Raw genomic sequence first — 18,162 nt, 5'->3', positions numbered from 1 at the left:
CCTATACCTTCCTCACCCCTCAAAGCTTCAGGGCAGACACAGAGCTAGCAAGGAGACTTCATAACTTCTGGTCACACCAGCTGGTCTACTGCTCAGTGACTTTGGTCCCCATTGTGATCCTGAGTACTATAGGTAAACTTCCCTCTAATCATTTGCCATCATCTTTGACAGGAATTATGCAGGTGGCAAAATCATAACTCTCATATGAATTAATTTGTTTTCTGCCCTGCAATCTTTTATTTGTCCCTTTGGTCCTCCTCAGCTTCTGAACTCCCCTCCCTCTCTCTTGTTTCATTGTGCTTCTGCCCAACCCGCCCTTGGTTTAAAACCTGCTCTTCCCTCCCTGTCCAGCAGCCCCCACAACTAAATGTGGCTAGAGGGAGCATCAAACCAGCTGCCTGGTCCCACTCTGAGTTCATGTCACAGCTTCAAGTGGGCCCATTGCCATCCACCTTCCTGATCTACTTTTCCTGGCCCTTGGAGAATTCAGTTAATGTTTGATGGACACATGAACGCCTAAGTTGGGGAGAGGGGCAGCCATAGGGAAGCGGTTGTTTATTCTTGGCTTTCAAGTTTACAACTCTGCGACATTAATAAGATAGTCTTAAATGAATGCTTTGTCCAGCCAGATTTCCCCATCATGGACAGAGGGGAAGGGGAGAAAAGAGTGAGAACTGGACACTTGTGGTTTCTGATAAGGCATCCCACTTCTCGCCCCTGGATGCACACTTGTGGGGATCAGAAAGCAGCAGCCACCCAGAGGTCGCCAGGGGAACTGGGGCATTGGACACCTGACAGAAGGTGGCTGCACGGGTATCACAGCAAGCGCGCCGCAGGGAAGACATTTCCTATAAACCCCAGTTGTCACAGGAGAGCTGCCCACCTCTTCCACTCCCAGAAAGGGCTTGCAAAGCTAACAGAGAGGGAAAGAGGAAGGAGACCTTGAAGGACCTTGGGGCTGAGATGAGATTGTGAGCAGACGCAACACAGTCTGAGCGTCCAGCTGTCAGAGTGGACGCACGACCAAGGATCCCCTTCCATGGAGCTCATGATATTATAGAAGCCCAGCCCAGAATCTGGATGAGGGGAGGAGGGGAGGGTGGGGGGATAAGAGAAAGCCCAAACTGATGAAATTTAACCCTAAAATGCTGAAGATGACTTTCCTGTCATCAGGAAAAATGTGGGCTCCAAGGAGAGATCAAGTTGACTTACAGAAAAAAATTAGTTCTATCTTTAACACACTTAAGGATGAAAATAGTATTCCTGCTAATACACTAATCTGACTTCTGATGGAGTTGTTTTGGGTCTACTTCTTCCTTCTCTCCACCAGGAAGTCAAGAATAAGTTAGCATACCCACAAGAACAGTCCTCCAGCCCCGAGGAACAGGTCTGCTCTTCCACATCCTAACCCAGATGTGCCAAAGCCAACTACCCTTCTGACGTGAGTGGAATCTCATACTCCACAGCTCCAAAAGGCAAATGGCCTATGTTCTCCAATTCTGAGTTTGTTCTTGACCTCATTCTGCAAGAGCTAGGCATCTAGTCTTTGAACATGGCGAGGAGGGGGAAGAAATGCAAAAGGCTTGATTTTTGACATGTCATCCCAGGCTTCAATAAGAAGGCTGGCCATTACAACATTATCCTCTTTGCCCGTGCTCCAAGACCCTTCATCACCCAGTCAGTCAACCAAGCCAGCCTGCTCAAGACAGACTGGAAGCCTCTGCAATTTCAGCTAATAGCCAACATTCAGCTCCTCAGCAACCAGAGCCAGGTAACAAAGACTTGTTTCTCTCAGCTTGATCCAGGCTAATGGGCACCCTAATCCCTCCAAAGACTCAAATCAGCAGGGCACATTCCAAACATTTACTCTCCCATTATCATTCAGTGGGCCTAACACATTTCAGGAACAGGGAGGGCAACATTGTCAGCAACAATCCTAACTCTGAAGTCAAGACCGGGCAGGAGCAGAGGCAGAATTGATATCCTCTCCCAGGATGACCACTTGAATCAAAGAGAAAAGTTTCTGGTCAAATTCATTGATGCCTATGCTTATGTTGTTAAACTCTGGGTCACTACATAGAACTCTACAGCTGCGTATAAAACAGGAGTCTCTGGTTATTTTTTTTTTTTTATGATTTTAAGCAGGCCTTCATTGCCTATGTCAATCGAGAAGTAAATACTCCAGACAGGGTTGAAAGTAATTTCTCTCTTAGCATAAATCATTATCATCAAGATAATAATAATGATCCAACACTGGAATTATTGTGAAGCTCTGACTTGGTGTCTGTGAGGGTATTCTATGACATGTCAAGTTGTCATGATAAATGTTCTTGTTGACGCTGCTAGCATCATCAGTTTGATTCCCAATACTTCCACTCCAAGCACAACAGCTGTGTTGACTGGAATAACAATAGGATTATTCCTCAAATTCTTTAACAGCCTAAGGTTTGAGAAACAGACTATTTGCTCACACATAAATAAGTACAAACACATATGTAATGTCCAAGTGCTCATGCCTACACGTAGATCAAACCCTCAGATATGCAAGTACCCTGACTTCAGACCTACCCCACCCCAAGCCTACAAACCATCATGCCCCCTGAAACCACACAGACATATGCCCATGGTCAGCTACCACGTTGATTCAGCAGAACTCTACACACTCATAACAAAAAGTGCTTAATTACTTCCACAAGTGGAACACTGGGCTTTCACCCTCTTGTTGACACTTGCTGTTGTCCAGCCTCATTGTCTGTCAAGGGTATTATAACTCTTCAGGCTCTGGCTCTAAGCTTGATCGGCAGAGACGGGAAGGGAAGATCTTTAACCAAGGCGCCCCACTGCTTCCACAGGCCTGGCGAGTGTGCCCAACCCAGCAGTCAAGCAGATGCTGAGAGTCCTGATCCTCTCACTCAGGGCCCATCCCTGTGGGGGGATTCACATGGGGTGGGGGCCCTGTGGGGAGTCCTGGCTCACTAACTTTTCCCTGAATCAGGAGCCCAAGATAGACACTTGACCCCTGACTTGATCCTCACAAGGGCCGCATGACCACATACACCCACGCAGAAAGCCTGGAGGATCAAAATTCTATTCAAGAGGTTGAGTGAAAGAAGATCCCATCAGATCCTTCAGATCTATGGAGAAAGCAATGAAACACCACTCATTCAGAATCTGTGATGATTCCAGTCGGGCCTGGGCAAAAGCTTACCCTGCCTTCATTCTGCTTGCGCAGACAGTTTCGCTTCACAAGAGTTCCAACAAACTACTTAAGAGAAAAACTATTTTTGAAGGACGTCCCAGGACTGCAGAAACATTCATCAAACTACAGACACTAATATTAGCGATCTTAAATTCAATTTTGAAAGGATTTGGGGGGAGCCCATCATGTGCCAAAGTCAATTGCCTTTCTAGTTACTACATGCATTTTCATACGCAAAATCACATTGCTTTTCAAATATTTGCTATGTTGAACTGGTTACTAATTCACCCTGATTTCCTCTGCCTAGGTTAGTGTCCAGGGGTGTTGAAGACATGGGCTAGGTTCACAATCTTCCTCGAGTCCCCTCAGAACAGGTTGCACTCAGCAGTGAGCTGCATCAGCTTCCAAGTGCTAGTTGGACCCAGTCTAGAGGGGAGACAGGACCAATGGCAATAGGAAGGTACCACCGTAGACCCTGGAGAGGACTTCCTGTCCAGAGACTTCCAAAGAAATTGGAGAATGTCCCTGTAGGAAGACGAACCTTTGCTCTCTAAAGCCACTTGGGGAAGGGGTCCTGGCAGGATTGGGGTAGAGGTGGAGGCGGAGCAGGGAGGGCTGCTCAGAGGGAGCTGGGGCCTCCTCCTCCCTGATGGGGCCCTGGAGTTTGCCAGACAAGTTTCACCCCGGGCTGTCCCCCATGCAGTGAGCACTGGGGGGGGCGAGGAGGGGTGCACCCCCAAGGAGACCACAGGAATGCCAAGCAGGGGAAAGGCGCCCGGAGCCAAGGGCTCCAGCAACAAGGATCCAATATCGGCGGGTGACTCCAGCCCCCGTAACAGGAGAGACCGTAAAGTATGTGCTCTGCTTCCCAACCAGCAAACACAGCAAATAACCAATTACTCCAAATAGCTAACAGATTGCAGCTCTGATTTCCCTCCCTCGCCTCCCCTGTGCCTTCACTTGTCATTTGATGGGCGATTTGTATTTGCTCTGAGAAAATGAGAGAAAGAATGAGTCACAAAGGAAGGTCCAGATTCCACCGGTGACGAGCATCAAACCTCCCTCATCAGAACTAGCGGGCCTGAGGGTAGGTGGGCTGCACCGGCAACACATCTAAACCAGAGATGTTCATAAGGGAGCAGAGGTCTGGGACGCTCGAGCACACACTGTCATCCCCACTCACCCAACGTGGCCCAATACACGTCCCCAGGAAACCCACAGGAGGAGAACCCGAGCATCTTCCCAATTAGCACACTTGACATGTGCACAAGTACAGGTAACAGCATGAATGCTGAGAGACTCCTCCAGAGGTACAACCATGAAGTTCAGAGCCAGCTGCCCCGATGCCTTCTGGAAACGCTTCCTCACTTGGGAGCCACACCCTGTAATTGATGCCTTGGCTCAGAAAAGCTCTGCTTCAAAGTCTTGGGGGGAAATTGTCAGTACTCAAGAGTCGCAATGAGGCATTTCCCCCTACCCACCCAAAAAAAGACTTGGCATTAAGGGCAATGGGGCTGCCCTTGGAGAATCTGACCATGAAATAAACGCACAGCAGGTCAGAGCAAGGAGAGACGACATCATCTCAACAGGGAAGAATGCCTTCTCCACTAAGCCTTAACCGGAAGTGGGACGAATGCCTGCGTATATCTAGAGAAAGAACAGGTCAGTGAGGGAGGAACGGACAGGTCTAGGAAGAGCAGTGACGGATGAACGAGGACAGCTGTCCAGGGCAGCGCCTCGACGGACAGGAAGCCTAGGCCAGGGACCAACGCTGCCTCTGGAGACGGATGGATGATCCGTCACAGAAACTCTGCGGCTCATTCTGGCTTCTGTCTCGTCTCCAGCAATCCGTCTTCCCGATGGCGGAGCCCATAGAGAAAGCAAGGGCTGGCCAGCGTCCAGGGTCACATGCCCTGGGCCGACCTCCTGCTTACTGTGAACTCATAAACTCGCAGCCCCGGCTGAGAAGTTTAAACAACGTGCCTCCAACCCTGAAAAAAACCCGCCCAGCAAGTGTCTGAAGCCACCAGGTTACAAGTGCACTCAGCCAAGACTACAGAAATTTCCCGAAAGGGGCACTGCTGTGCAGTGGGTCTGGTGGGAGCGACTCTCCTTACTTTTAAACTCCCACAGAGGCGCCCACAGCACTCTGGATAACACCTGCCTGCCACCACAAACGCAGCAAACTGCAGCCCAGGAGGAAAAAGGCCCCAGGGAAGGTCCCGACTCCTCTTCCCTCTCCCACCCTGCTGGACTTCTAACTGGCAAAGAAACCCTACAGCAAATCTAAACTATTTCCTTCTCCCTTTTACCTGAGTGTGCCGTTAGAAGGGGCCATGTGCTAACCGACAGAGTCTAGCTATTGTCCCAGCACTTGACAAGCAAGGACTTCCCTCCCCGAGGCCAACCAAAACACAGAGAGAATATCTTCTGGTCAAAATAAAAGCATAAGCTGAGAAACAAGACAAATGCTATGCTAAAGAGCTGAATGAGAACCAGAAGCAAACAAGTTGTTGATTGATGTTCACAAATGCGGCCTTGAAGGACAGATAACCTGCTTGATGAGCAACACAACTGTCAAACTTAAAACTACAGCAAAGGCTGTGATTTCCAGCAAAATGACAACCCAGACAACCAGAGAAACCCTCCAAGAAAGAAGACCTAAATTAACATACATCTTTAAAATCCACTTTAAATGCATGACTGAGTTAATGGGAATGTAAAGAAAATCCTTAAGGGCAGATGAGAAAGGAAAAATCCCAAAGAACTAAGGAGCCAGAATGCATACTAAGGGACCCAAAAGCCACAAGCTGAACATTTAGTTGTAAGTGAATCTGGGTTTGTAGTGTCTCCAGGCATGTGGTGAAAGTAAACACACACACTCTTTGGAAGAATGTGACTTCCATCCAGGCCTCAAAGAATTCTCAGACAAAGTTCCAAGGAACATGAGTTCACAATCAAAAAATAGTAAAACACATAAGGAGCGAGACACCATGAGCAAGAGCCAGCTCGAGCCAACCAAGGCAAAACTCAAACCTGTCAGGACGACAGGCATCAGAATGGTCAGAAGTGGGGCTTTGGGGGTGGGAGAGGGGAATATTTAAAGAAATAAATAAGGTATTAAAAATATAGAAAAAGGGACAAGGGACCTTTGAAAAGAAACAAGAAGATGGGGGGGTGAACTTTGAGAAATAAAAATAGTTGAAACCAAAAGATAGAGTTAAATAGAACACTAGAAATAGCTAAAAATACTTGTCGAACTAGAAGATATATCTTCAGAAATTAACCATAGTGCAACAAAAAGAAGCAGGTAATACGAAAGAAAGCTTAACTGACTTGGAGAATAGAGATGGTCATGCAGAGAGAATGGGGGATCTGTACTATCTGAAGAGAGAATGATTGAGAACTCCCCAGAAGTAATAAATTGACAAAAAGTCCTCAGATTTAGGAAGAGAATAGCACCTTGGCAGCCAGAAGACAGAGGTGACCAAAAGTAACTGACAGCGAAACTAGTGTCTTCCAGAGTAAGAGTGAGACAAAAACATCTCCAGGCAATTAAAAAGTGAGAGCATGTGTAACGAAGGGGCCCCGACTGCAGGAATCTAAATGGGCTCTGCTTCAGGAAGAGGAAACGATCCCAGGAGGAGGAAGGCTGACACACACACACAAACAGTAAACACGGCACAGCTAAAAGTAAAGTTGATTCCTTGAAATGCAATTTGGGGGTGGCGGTCCTGGTGCAGGTTAAGCTGCTACCTGGGAGGCCTGCATCCCGTATCAGAGTGCCTAGGGTACAGTCCCACCTCCACTTCCAATCCAGCTTCCTGCTAGTATGCACTCCGGGAGGCAGCAGACGATGGTTCAAGTACTTGGGCCCCTGCCATCCACGTAGGAGACCCAAATGGAGTTTCAGGTTCCTGGCTTCAACCTGGCCCAGCTACAGCTATTGCAGGCATTTGGGGAGCAAACCAGCAGACGAAAGATCTCTCTCTCTTTCCCTCCCTCTCTCCATCCCCCGTCACTCTTTCAAATAAATGAAAATTGAAAAATGATAATTTTAATATGAATAGGGTTATGAAGAAGTACCTATTGGGACATTTAGAATATATTTTGGCATATTTTAATAAGTTTGCACCATACACATGTGTTGAAATCACCCACTGTATCCCATGAAGATGTACTACATATGAATCAAAAATGCCTAATTAAATATATTTCCAGCTGAATATTTTTTAAAAAGTAATAATGCTTTTAAAATTTAGCTTTTGAATTTGGAATGAAAATATCAAACACATGTTTGTACATTGGTAGGTGATTAGAGGGAAAGCAGTCTAAGTTCCTTGTAACAGTCTAGAAACAGCTACAAATACCAATTAAAACTAGGTTTTTCTACATTAAACATGCATGTTAAAATGTCTGTACTATCACCAAGGGAATAGAAACAAGGTAAGTTCTGAAGCTAAAAACAGAAGGGGGAATGAAAAGAGAGAAAGGGACTTTTCTATCCAAAAAGGAAAAAAAAATGAAGGGAGAAAAAAAGGAAAGGGCTCATACAAAATAAGGCAGCAGAAATAAACCCACACAAGTCAGTAATGATTTTCAGAAAGCACTTCTAAAACACGGACTTCATGTATTTGCTGTCAGAGGAGACAACATCTAAAACAAACTCACAGAAAAGCTGAAGGTACGAAGAAAAAGATCGACTAGAAAACCATGACAGCTGCTGGGGCCCGCGTGGGAAACAGCAGGTTAAGCCACGCCTACAATGCTGGCATCCCCACATCAATGCCAGTTTGAGTCCTGGATGCTGCACTTCTGGTCCAGCACCCTGCTAACGCAGTGGAAGATGGCCCAAGTGCTTGGACCCCTATCACTCAAATGGGAGACCTGGGTGGAGTTCCAGACTGCTGGCTTCAGCCTGGACCAGCCTCGGCCACTGTAGCCATCTAGGGAGTAAACCAGCAGATAGAAAAACTCTAACTCTGCCTTTCAAATAAACAAACAAACATATGCTTTAAAGACAGAGAGCATCCTGCTGCAACCACATTAACATGAATGAAACATAACTTTAAGAAAAACTTCGTAGTACAGATTTTAAAAGGAAGCAGGGCAAATCCTTATTACATGTTATTAAAAGATCCAATGATCCAGGAAACTAAGGATTCTAACTTGTCTGTGCCCAATAACCAATCACAAACTAGATAAAAGAAAAGTAGACAGCATTACAAGGAAAAACTGACAAATGTTACATCAAAGCAGGATGTTTTAATATACCTCTTTCAGAAACTGATAAATCACATGTACATAAAAATCAAAAGGAGCATAGATTTGAACAACACAATTAGGAGCCTTCATTGTGGCACTGCCACCTGCAATCTCAGCATCCCATATGAGCATGGGTTCAAGTCCCAGTTGCTCCATATCCAATCCAGCTCCCTGCTAATGTACTTGGGAAAGCAGAAAATGGACCAAGTGCTTGGGTCCCTGCCACCCACATGGGAGACCCAGAGAGAGTTCCCAGGCTCCTGGCTTCCGCCTGGTCCCAGCCCTGGTCATTGCAGCCATCTGGGGAGTGACCAGAAGATGGAAGATCTCTCTCTTCCCCTCTCTGTCACTCTTCCAAATAAGTAAAATAAACATTTTTTTTAAAAGATAACACAACTGGGGCTGACACTGCAGCACCAGTGGGTTAAAGCTCCATCCTGCAGCGCCAGCATCCCATATGGGCACCAGTTCGAGCACCGGCTGCTCCTTTTCCAATCCAGCTCTATGCAATGACCTGGGATAGCAGCACAAGATGGCCCAAGTCCTTGGGCCCCTGCACCCATATGACCTGGAAGAAGACCTGGAAGAAGCTACTGGCTCCTGGCTTCGGGTCAGCTCAGCTCTGGCCATTGTGGTCATTTTTAGTGAACCAGTGGAATGGAAGACCTCTCTCTCTCTGGCTCTACCTCTCTCTGTAACTCTTTCAAATAAATAAAATAATTATCTTAAAAAAATAAAAGATAACACAACTAACAAGTCCCATTATAAATGAGCACATTCTATGTATTTGGAGAATATACATTCTTTCCAAGCATAAACATGACAATAATAAAAGTTGACCAATTATTAGGCCATAAAGTAGGTATCATGTCATTTCTAAGTATCACTATACTCAGACTATATTCTCTGGACCACAGCACACATTAGCAAGAAAACATCAAAAAGATAACTTAAATAAAAGGACTTCCAAAATGTATTTTGAGACAACTCAGGTGTCAAAATGAAATAACAGAAATTGGGGGGGGGAAGAAACAGAATAGAAAATAAAATAGTACTTGTCAAAAATTGTGGGATGCACAAAGCAGTACTTAGAGGGAATTTTATAGCCCTAAATGTTTACACAGAGTTTAAAAGAAAAAGGATGGAAATGATAAAAGAAATTTGGAAACTAGAAAGTAAGGAAGCAATAAAGAAAAACTAAAAATTGAGTCCTTGAAAAGAATCTGACAAAGTCTGACCAGAATAAAAAATATAATCTCAGGAATGAAAAGAGGTATAACTAGATGGAGAAGAATTTTTTTGAAATTTAAGAGGTTATTATGAAAAATTTTATGCCAATATTTTAGAATGAAATGGATGAACATCCATAAAATATAAATCACCAAAAGTGAATCACACAGTAGCAGAAAATCTCAAGGGTCCTCTAAATATTGATAAAATTACATTGGCAGTTTAAAATATCCCCAAGAAGATTATTGAGTCTAGACAGTTTTACAAGTGAAATCCACAAACATTTAAACACAGATAATGGCCGTCTTGTGTCATTCTTTGAGAGACTAGAAAAAGCATATATACCCCAAATCACTTTATAGGGTTACTATTATCTAGATACCAAAACTTGAAGAAACAGTATGAAAAAGAGAAATTTCAAGCCATTCCCATCTATAAAAATTGATGTAGAAAAAAACCCTATATATTTGCAAACTAAACCCAGCAATTCAGAAAGAAAGGTCATACTTTATGACCAAATTAGGTTGTTCTAGAAATGCAAAGTAGCTTAGGCACTAAAAAAAAAAAAAAAAAAAAAAAAAACTATTAATTAATCACATTAACAGCTCAAAGAAAGGAGGAGGTCATGTGATTACTCAATAGAAACAGAAACATTTAACAAAATCAATGGAATTTAACAATATTCATCGTAACAACGATTCACCAGATAAATTTCACATTCAGTGGCAAAACACAAAAACTTACTCACTTTCAAATTAGGAGCAGAAAAGAATGTGCTCTATAATTAGCTACATGAATCATCCAACTAGAAGTCCTACCCAGTGCAATAAGACAAGAACAGGACACAATAAAAAGGAAAAAGAACTAACACGTACACAGAAGAATCAAAATTGTAATTAATCACAAATTACATGATTGGTTACACAGAAAAGCCAAGAGAAGTCACAAATTAACAGAATTAATAAGAATTCAGCAAAGTTTCTGGATATAAGATCAGCATATGAGAATCAATTTCATTTATACATGAGCAAAAGCTAATTGAAAATTTTACCATTACAAATGCAAGTAAGAACAATAATGTGTAAAATAGCTACCATGAAGTCTAATGAAAATTGTACCCGACTTTTTAAGGTGAAATTATTAAAATTTCCTATACATTGAAAAAAATTAACTAAACAGGCCTATCACATTCTTGGTTTAAAAACAGCATTAGAAAAATATCCATTCTCAGCCGGTGCCGTGGCTTACAGGCTAATCCTCCGCCTTGCGGTGCCGACACACCGGGTTCTAGTCCCGGTTGGGGCGCGGATTCTGTTCCGGTCGCCCCTCTTCCAGGCCAGCTCTCTGCTATGGCCCGGGAAGGCAGTGGAGGATGGCCCAAGTGCTTGGCCCTGCACCCCATGGGAGACCAGGAGAAGCACCTGGCTCCTGGCTTCGGATCAGCGCGATGCGCCGGCCGCAGTGGCCATTGGAGGGTGAACCAACGGCAAAAAGGAAGACCTTTCTCTCTGTCTCTCTCTCTCTCACTATCCACTCTGCCTGTCAAAAAAAAAGAAAAAAGAAAAAAAAATATCCGTTCTCTCCAACTTGATTCAAGGACTCACTGTAAGTCAGTCACAAATCCCAAAGGTGAGAAGCCAGTCCAAACACTGGGGCGGAAAAGCAAAGGTCCAGAACAGCAGCACCACTCCTGCAGCCAGAGGGGTGGAGTCTTCCTTTACCTGATGTCAAACCTGATTGGAAAGCTATCGTCAATTCACAGTGGAGAACTAGACAGGGGCAAACAGACAACGGGCACAGAAAACCACCAAAAGGCTCACATCTACTCCAGAGCTTCTGTGTGGCAGAGCTGTCAACAAGAAAGGACGGGCCAGTTTATGATAATGGGAATTCAATGGTTACCTATGTGGGAAAAAGTAAAATCTAACCTCTACCTCACGGTACACATGTGTACACACACATCCACACATCAATTCCACATGAAATAAGTAGTGAAATGTGAAAAGCAAAACTTTAGCATTTTCAGAAGAAAATGTAGACAAATATTTTGTCTAAACGAGAGGGTTGAAGTGATAACCCAAGATATCTAAAATCTATGTGACAGGAATTTCAGAGGAAGAGAGTTCAAAACCCAGTCTAGAAATTAGAGAAACTGGGACTGGTGTTGTGGCGTGTGGGAGAGTGAACCAACAGATGGAAGATCTTTCTCTCTGTCTCTCTCTCTCACTGTCTAACGCTATCTCTCAAATAAATAAAAATCTTTTAAAAAAAATTTTTTTAAGTTATATAAGACATGCATTCCTAAAAATTAGATATGATTCAAACCTCACACAACATAAAATCAGTCAAGAAAATATGATGGGTATTCTGTTAATCAGCTAAACCACATATATAATTCACTTGATCACTACCTTTTAGGCTACATGACTGTTAACCATATTTTTAATTTGCGTTGATTCATACTATTCCACATCTTGTATGTAAAGCAAGACTATTAAAATGTTTATAGCACGCAATTTCCTACTGCAGAAGTCAGTTTCCTAAAGAGCGGCTCTGGTGTATATTTAAGCCTTTTAGAAACCATCCTTTTCATGCCATAGTGACTGTTCAAGAGCACAGGGTCACCTGAAAAATAATTCATGGAACTGAAACGTTGATACCCAAGGGTAACAGAGACAGCCTAAAAGGAATTCTTATTAATAGGAATGCAAAAACCCAAGTAACAGCAAGCATGGCTCAGTAATATATAGTAGCTGTCCTTTCAAACTTCCCCGTAACTGGGATTAATAAACACTCTCCTTACATTATGTCTGGCAGCAGTGTGACCATAGTTAGGAGCCCCTGAACGCCTGCACAGATTCCAGGGTGTCCACTGCAGCCCCAGCAGGTGAGCTGTGGTTTGCCAACGCTCAAAAGTGTTTGTTCCCAAACATGTTCAGACCAGATATACTAACAAGGTAACTAGATAAATAAGTTACATACTGCAAACCAATAAATCTGAATTTAAGTAGAAAAGGGACTTTATAGATACTCATTTCATACTTTTTCAAGAGATGAAAGTGCCAGGGGTATCAAACTTTCAGAGGATTCTACACTTGGGCTTTCTTTGTTTGTTTGTTTGGCACGTATCACTAAATTCCCATCAAACTTTAATAAACCTAAAGCGGGGCTGGTGCTGTGGTGCAGTGGGTAAAGCCATATGGGCACCAGTTCAATTCCTGGATGCTACTCTTCCAATCCAGCTCTCTGCTATGGCCTTCAAAAGCAGTAGAAGATGGCCCAAAGTGCTTGGGCCTCTGCACCCATGTGGGACACCCAGAAGAAGCTCCTGGCTCCTGGCTTCAGATCGGCCCAGCTCTAGCCTGTGTGGAGACCCAGAAGAAGTTTCTTGCTTCAGATCAGCTCAGCTCTGATCATTGCAGTCATTTGCGGAGTGAACCAGTAGATGGAAGACCTCTCTCTCTCTCCTTCTACTTCTCTGCAACTCTTTCAAATAAATAAGTAAATCTTAAATAAATAATAAATAAGTAAACCTAAAGCTACAAATCACAATCATGCATTTTAGGTGTGGTTTATTCCCCAAGGATAACATGACAAATCAACACACCAAATTCAAAAACAATGGGCTTAAAACATGTTTGTGGTATGGATATGTGACTTTTAATGCGTCCCTGCTTAAGTTTTTCAACCAGCCAATAAACTACCTGTCTCGACTGCACTAAATAACAGATCTTCCTTCACAGTGAACTGTAATTCATGACCAAGACACCAACCGGGTTTACTCCAGGAATACAAGACAACTACACATTATATTAACAGGACAAGAGAAGACAAAATGATCATCTTAATAAATACCAAACCACATTTAATAAAAACAAACTCCTCATACGTATTTTAAAGCTATGTTTAAACCAACAATACAGGACACAACCTCAACAAAATAAAAAACATCTATCTCAAATTATCATTCATTTTCATGATCACTGGGAAAATGGTAGAGATATTCTCTAGAATCATGACTCAATAAGTTTGCTCACTAACATCTCAATCATCAAACTGGAAATTATTCTGGAATATTTTCATCTATTCTGGAAAAAGGGATAAGGTATAAATATTAGAGAGAAAGTGACATTTATTATTATTTGGAAAAAAATCTTACCTACCTGGAAAACCCAACAGAATCAATTAACAACTCTCAGAATGAAGGAAGGAGTTTAATTTTTCAAAGTAAATAAACAGAAATCTTGTTTTCTTATATTCCTAGCAGTAGTCAGAGTCATAAGGGGGGAAAAAAGAGATTCTATTTAGAATAGCAGCAGAAGCTATAAAATCCCTAGGAATAAATTTTAACAAGAAATGGGCTGAGCCTATAAAAAGGAAACTGAAATAGTTCCTCCAAGGAACATAAGACAATAGTGGAAATTAACAAATTAAATGTCCAATGATAGGGAGTAGTTAAAACTTTATGAACGTCCATATGACATGCAGTCCTACTTTTAAAAGAACATAAAAATACAGAAAAACATTCACAATATACTTTTAAGTTAAAATGCTGATTATAAACAGTACAATATGATTCCAGTTTTACAAAAGAAAAAGGTATGCACACGTGCACAAAATAATTTAAAATGTAGGTACATCAAAATCTTAACAGTGCTTATCTTTTAACTTTCTGCCTTACACATTTTTGTGTTTTTTCCATGTTTCCTATGATAAACCAGAAAAATTATACATATATGTAATATATATATCTCCTCCTGCTAGCAACCTGTGTGATACCCACTCCAGCAATGCCACTCCTGGGCACCACAAGTGGGATTTAATTCACCACCTTTTGTCAGATCCTATCGCTGTGCCTCCCCACCCCCAGCAGGTCAGGGACTCCCCCTGCCATGAGCTTGGGATTCCATGAATGTACATGGAGAACTAGACACCCTAGGCCCAGGGGGGACCTACAACCTACACAGATGACACCTGGGAAATCAGCTTGGGTAGGCTGGGAAATGCAAGAGCTGATCAGGGCTCAACCAGCCCTCCGAGTCTGCCTGAAGCCCCTCAGTCACACCTACCCTTCATTGCAGCTGGAAGGAACAGAAAAGATCAGCCTGCCTTGCCCACCCAGGTCCCAGGAGTCAGAAGCAACCTGGATACTCTCTGCTTCCACTGGCCCATGCTGCCCCACTCAGCACCTTCCCAGGACTGGGGCAAATCTCAGATGCACCAGGAGACAACACAGGGCTGTCCTTTGTGGAGACCTACCCACCCTTCCGTTGCTACCCAGGGCAAAGAAAGCTATTTGCTGCTGGAGCTCAGAAAATACCTCCTTGATTCCCCCTCCCCTGTCCCCCTGCAGACTGCCCCCTCCCCCGACCCAGCCCCCCAGGGGAAATTAAGGAGTCCGAAGAGCGGCAACCGATACATACATGAGGACTGGATGGAGAAGACGCCGTGTTAGTGGGGACCAAGCTCGACAGCCCATCTGCAAGCTACAAATTAAACACGCTGGTTAGCAGCAGGTTTGGGGAATCCACGCCAGGGACAGCCCCTAGGACACAGAATTTTTCTGTGCAGGCATCCTCGACTCCTTCTCCAGGGAGACAGCACACGGCGTGGAAGAACACACACTTCCAAATGGAACAAGCCCAGCTCATCCCGGCACCAGCTGGATGACCCTGGGTAAGCCCCCAACCTCTCTGAATTGGCATCCTCATGTGGGAAATGGGCACAATACCCACCTCCCAGGGCCACAGCGCATATGAATGCAATGAAGACCAGGTAAGCCCATCACCAGGTGAAGCCCACAGAACAGCCTCAGCCAGTGCCGGGCTCCGGCCCACTTCCTCACTGTCCTTGGACCATTGGCTTGGCCGCCTCACCACAGAGCCCTCCCACCTTTCCAGTCTGTCTCAGGGATGCTCCAATTCCCTATCGTGCCTGGCGCTTTCCTCTAAGAGCTGAGCCACACCATCCCTGCAGGTACAGCTCTTGTGCAAGTACCTGTTTCTCAGTCTCCTGGAGAACAAGAGCTGGGGCATCCTATGGTGCCCCCAAAGCCTTGGTCTTTGGACTTTAGGAGCTGTGTAAGTGCAGTGAGCCACGCTTTACTGCAAGGAAGCTTCTGCACCAGATCCTGGCCTGCATGCAATCTTCCTGAACTGCTAATCGTCGTTTTATGGGCTGAGGGCCGAGCGCACCTCCGGGGCTCAGGACTGGAGGCTGGGGATTTTTCGGAGGCCATGACAGTAGTCCAGGGGATGGGGAGGCGCACGAGCTGGAGGAGGACCAGTATCACAGGTGGACAGGCAAGGAGATGCATGCTGGGCAGAGTGCCAGCAGCTGCTGGTGTAGAGGGAGGGAGAAGCATGGGACAAATGGGCCAGAAGGCAGGCGCGGGAGCAGCTACCAGCAGGGCCCGAGCTGCCAGGGCAAGATGCTGTCTTCTCGGCCTGGAGCAGGAAGCCCAGCGAGGGATCCCTAAGAGTCAAACCCCAGGCTGTCCTCCCGCCACTGGCAGTGAAACCCTGGGGACCCCTCTTGAGGGTGGGGGATGGAGCTCTGCGAGGGGACTTGAGACCCACAGGCCAGACCCATCCTGTGCTGAGAAGGGGCATCACCAAGTGCTCCCTCGGGGCCACTCAGAGCCAGGAGCACGGGCCACAGGGAGGGACGGCCCACAGTACCCAACCAGGGCCTTTGGAGGATCCCAGCATGCAAACCCATACTGGGCATTGTGGGACCCCCAGAAGAGACCAGCCCGGCCAGGCAGCAGCACTGCCCCTCCCATTCCCATCCTGAACCCCACGGAAGCCTTACTGTTATTTTTAATGTGGTTCTTTTTTAGAAAGGTGAGAGGGAAGCCAGCAGTTCACCAGAGCACAGGGGAGAAAATATAAAGCTAAACATAGCGCAGCAAAGATCGGGTCCGGCTGCAGAAATTACACGTTCCCCTTTGGGACTCGGCCATAATTGGCCACTCTGCTGCTGGGGCGCGTTCCCACCTTCACGGTGTCCCAGAGACTATAACTAGAGCAGCAGGCTCAAAATTAGCTTGAGCCCGGGGGCATGGGAGCACGCCAGCCCCACAGCACCCAGGCCGCAGGGTGCAGAACAGGTCTGCGCCAACCTTGGATGCCTCCTCCACACAAGTCCACTAGGCCTGGCTCCTCCTCGATCCCCACCCCCCTGACCCCTACCTCCACACACACCTCTACCACATACCCACACACACACACCCAATCATACCACATACGGGCTATGGGCTCAGAAACATACATCTACTACACACACACACACACACACACACCCGTCTCTACCACATACACAGGTATGTATGCTACCTATATCCACCACACACACAGTCCCACTTCCAAGTCCCTGCTCAGGCTCTCTTGGGTGCCAGGCGAGCCCTCCTTCCTCTGCAGCTCTGAGCCCCTGGGCCCAGAGGATGTCCCCGGGCACCCCTCCCTGATGCTCAGCACATGCTGACCCCTGGGCTGGAGCAGTCCAGGATGCTGGCAAAGGCATCAGTGAAGCACCTCAGCCCCGCCGTGCAATCACCTGTGTGTGAGACCTGCCACACCCCTCTTGGCTCCCAGCCCATGCCTTCCCTTTACCCCTGCACAGTACACTCAGATTACCAGGGACCAGAAATCCAGGAGACCCCTGTTCCACAGTGGCCTCTGAGAGACCCCAGGGTCTCACTGCCAATGAAGACAGGACGGTCTGGGGCTTGCTCCTCAGGACGCTGCCCCATGCTCTCTGCTCCAGGCTCAGACGAGCAGTCTTGCCCTGGCAGCTCCCATCCTGCTGGCCCCCTCAGCTCTCCAGCACCCTGCTCTAGCACCCACTTCCTGGCCCTTTGCCCTTTCTCCAGTGTGCCATGCTTCTTCCCTCCACCTTCACAGCTGCTGGGGCCCCGCCCAGACACGTCTCCTGGCTTTGTCCACCTGCGAGCCTGGTCCTCCTTCACCCACAGCCCTGCAAGCTTTCTTAGCACCAAAAGGTGAACGATGTGGGGGCAAGAGAGGACACAGAGGTCACTATCTCTCCTCTGGGCCCCAGACCTTCTGGGGGTGGGGAGGGGTGGGTGGCAGGCTCTGTTCTCCTTTACTGTTCTCTTTCCATCTTCCTAATCACAGCATCAAGAATGAGTTTAATGAGACAGACAGGTTACTAGCCAAAGGCCTCAGATTTGTTTTAAAGATGGCCATGGAGTCCGAATCAGAGAGACTGAGGGAGCCGGAAGGGGAGCCCAGAGGCGAGGGGCTGGTGGCACTCACAGTGCATGTCTGGTTGGACGCAATGCCCATCTGTTTATTAGTTCTCGTTATTTTCTGAACTCGTGTATAATGAGCATGTATCATGTTCATTTATCAGGAAAAAAAAGAGAATGTATTCTTTGTTTAAACCAGAGAACCACATGGGCTGAAGTACTTCTGAGGACACACTCACGCCCGCCCCTAGAAAGC

At 45.8% G+C, this 18,162-nt stretch overlaps 1 protein-coding gene across 17 annotated transcripts in view; it reads right to left on the bottom strand.

Annotated features, from left to right (window-relative positions):
* The window catches only part of DYSF (dysferlin), a 189,343-nt gene that overhangs the window by 39,107 nt on the left and 132,074 nt on the right, over positions 1-18,162 (bottom strand). For 8 of the 17 annotated variants that reach the window (XM_062209628.1, XM_062209630.1, XM_062209634.1 and 5 more), the window contains one exon: positions 15,118-15,180. The exons of the other annotated variants lie outside the window; for them this stretch is intronic. In XM_062209628.1, the coding sequence (XP_062065612.1) occupies positions 15,118-15,180 (63 nt within the window). The remainder of the gene's footprint in view (positions 1-15,117; positions 15,181-18,162) is intronic. 17 annotated transcript variants of the gene reach the window in all.

The sequence above is a fragment of the Lepus europaeus genome, chromosome 13 (genome assembly GCF_033115175.1).
Source record: "Lepus europaeus isolate LE1 chromosome 13, mLepTim1.pri, whole genome shotgun sequence".
Taxonomy (NCBI): domain Eukaryota; kingdom Metazoa; phylum Chordata; class Mammalia; order Lagomorpha; family Leporidae; genus Lepus; species Lepus europaeus.
Note: the sequence above shows the minus strand (reverse complement) of the source record. Positions and strands in the feature narration are given on the sequence as shown.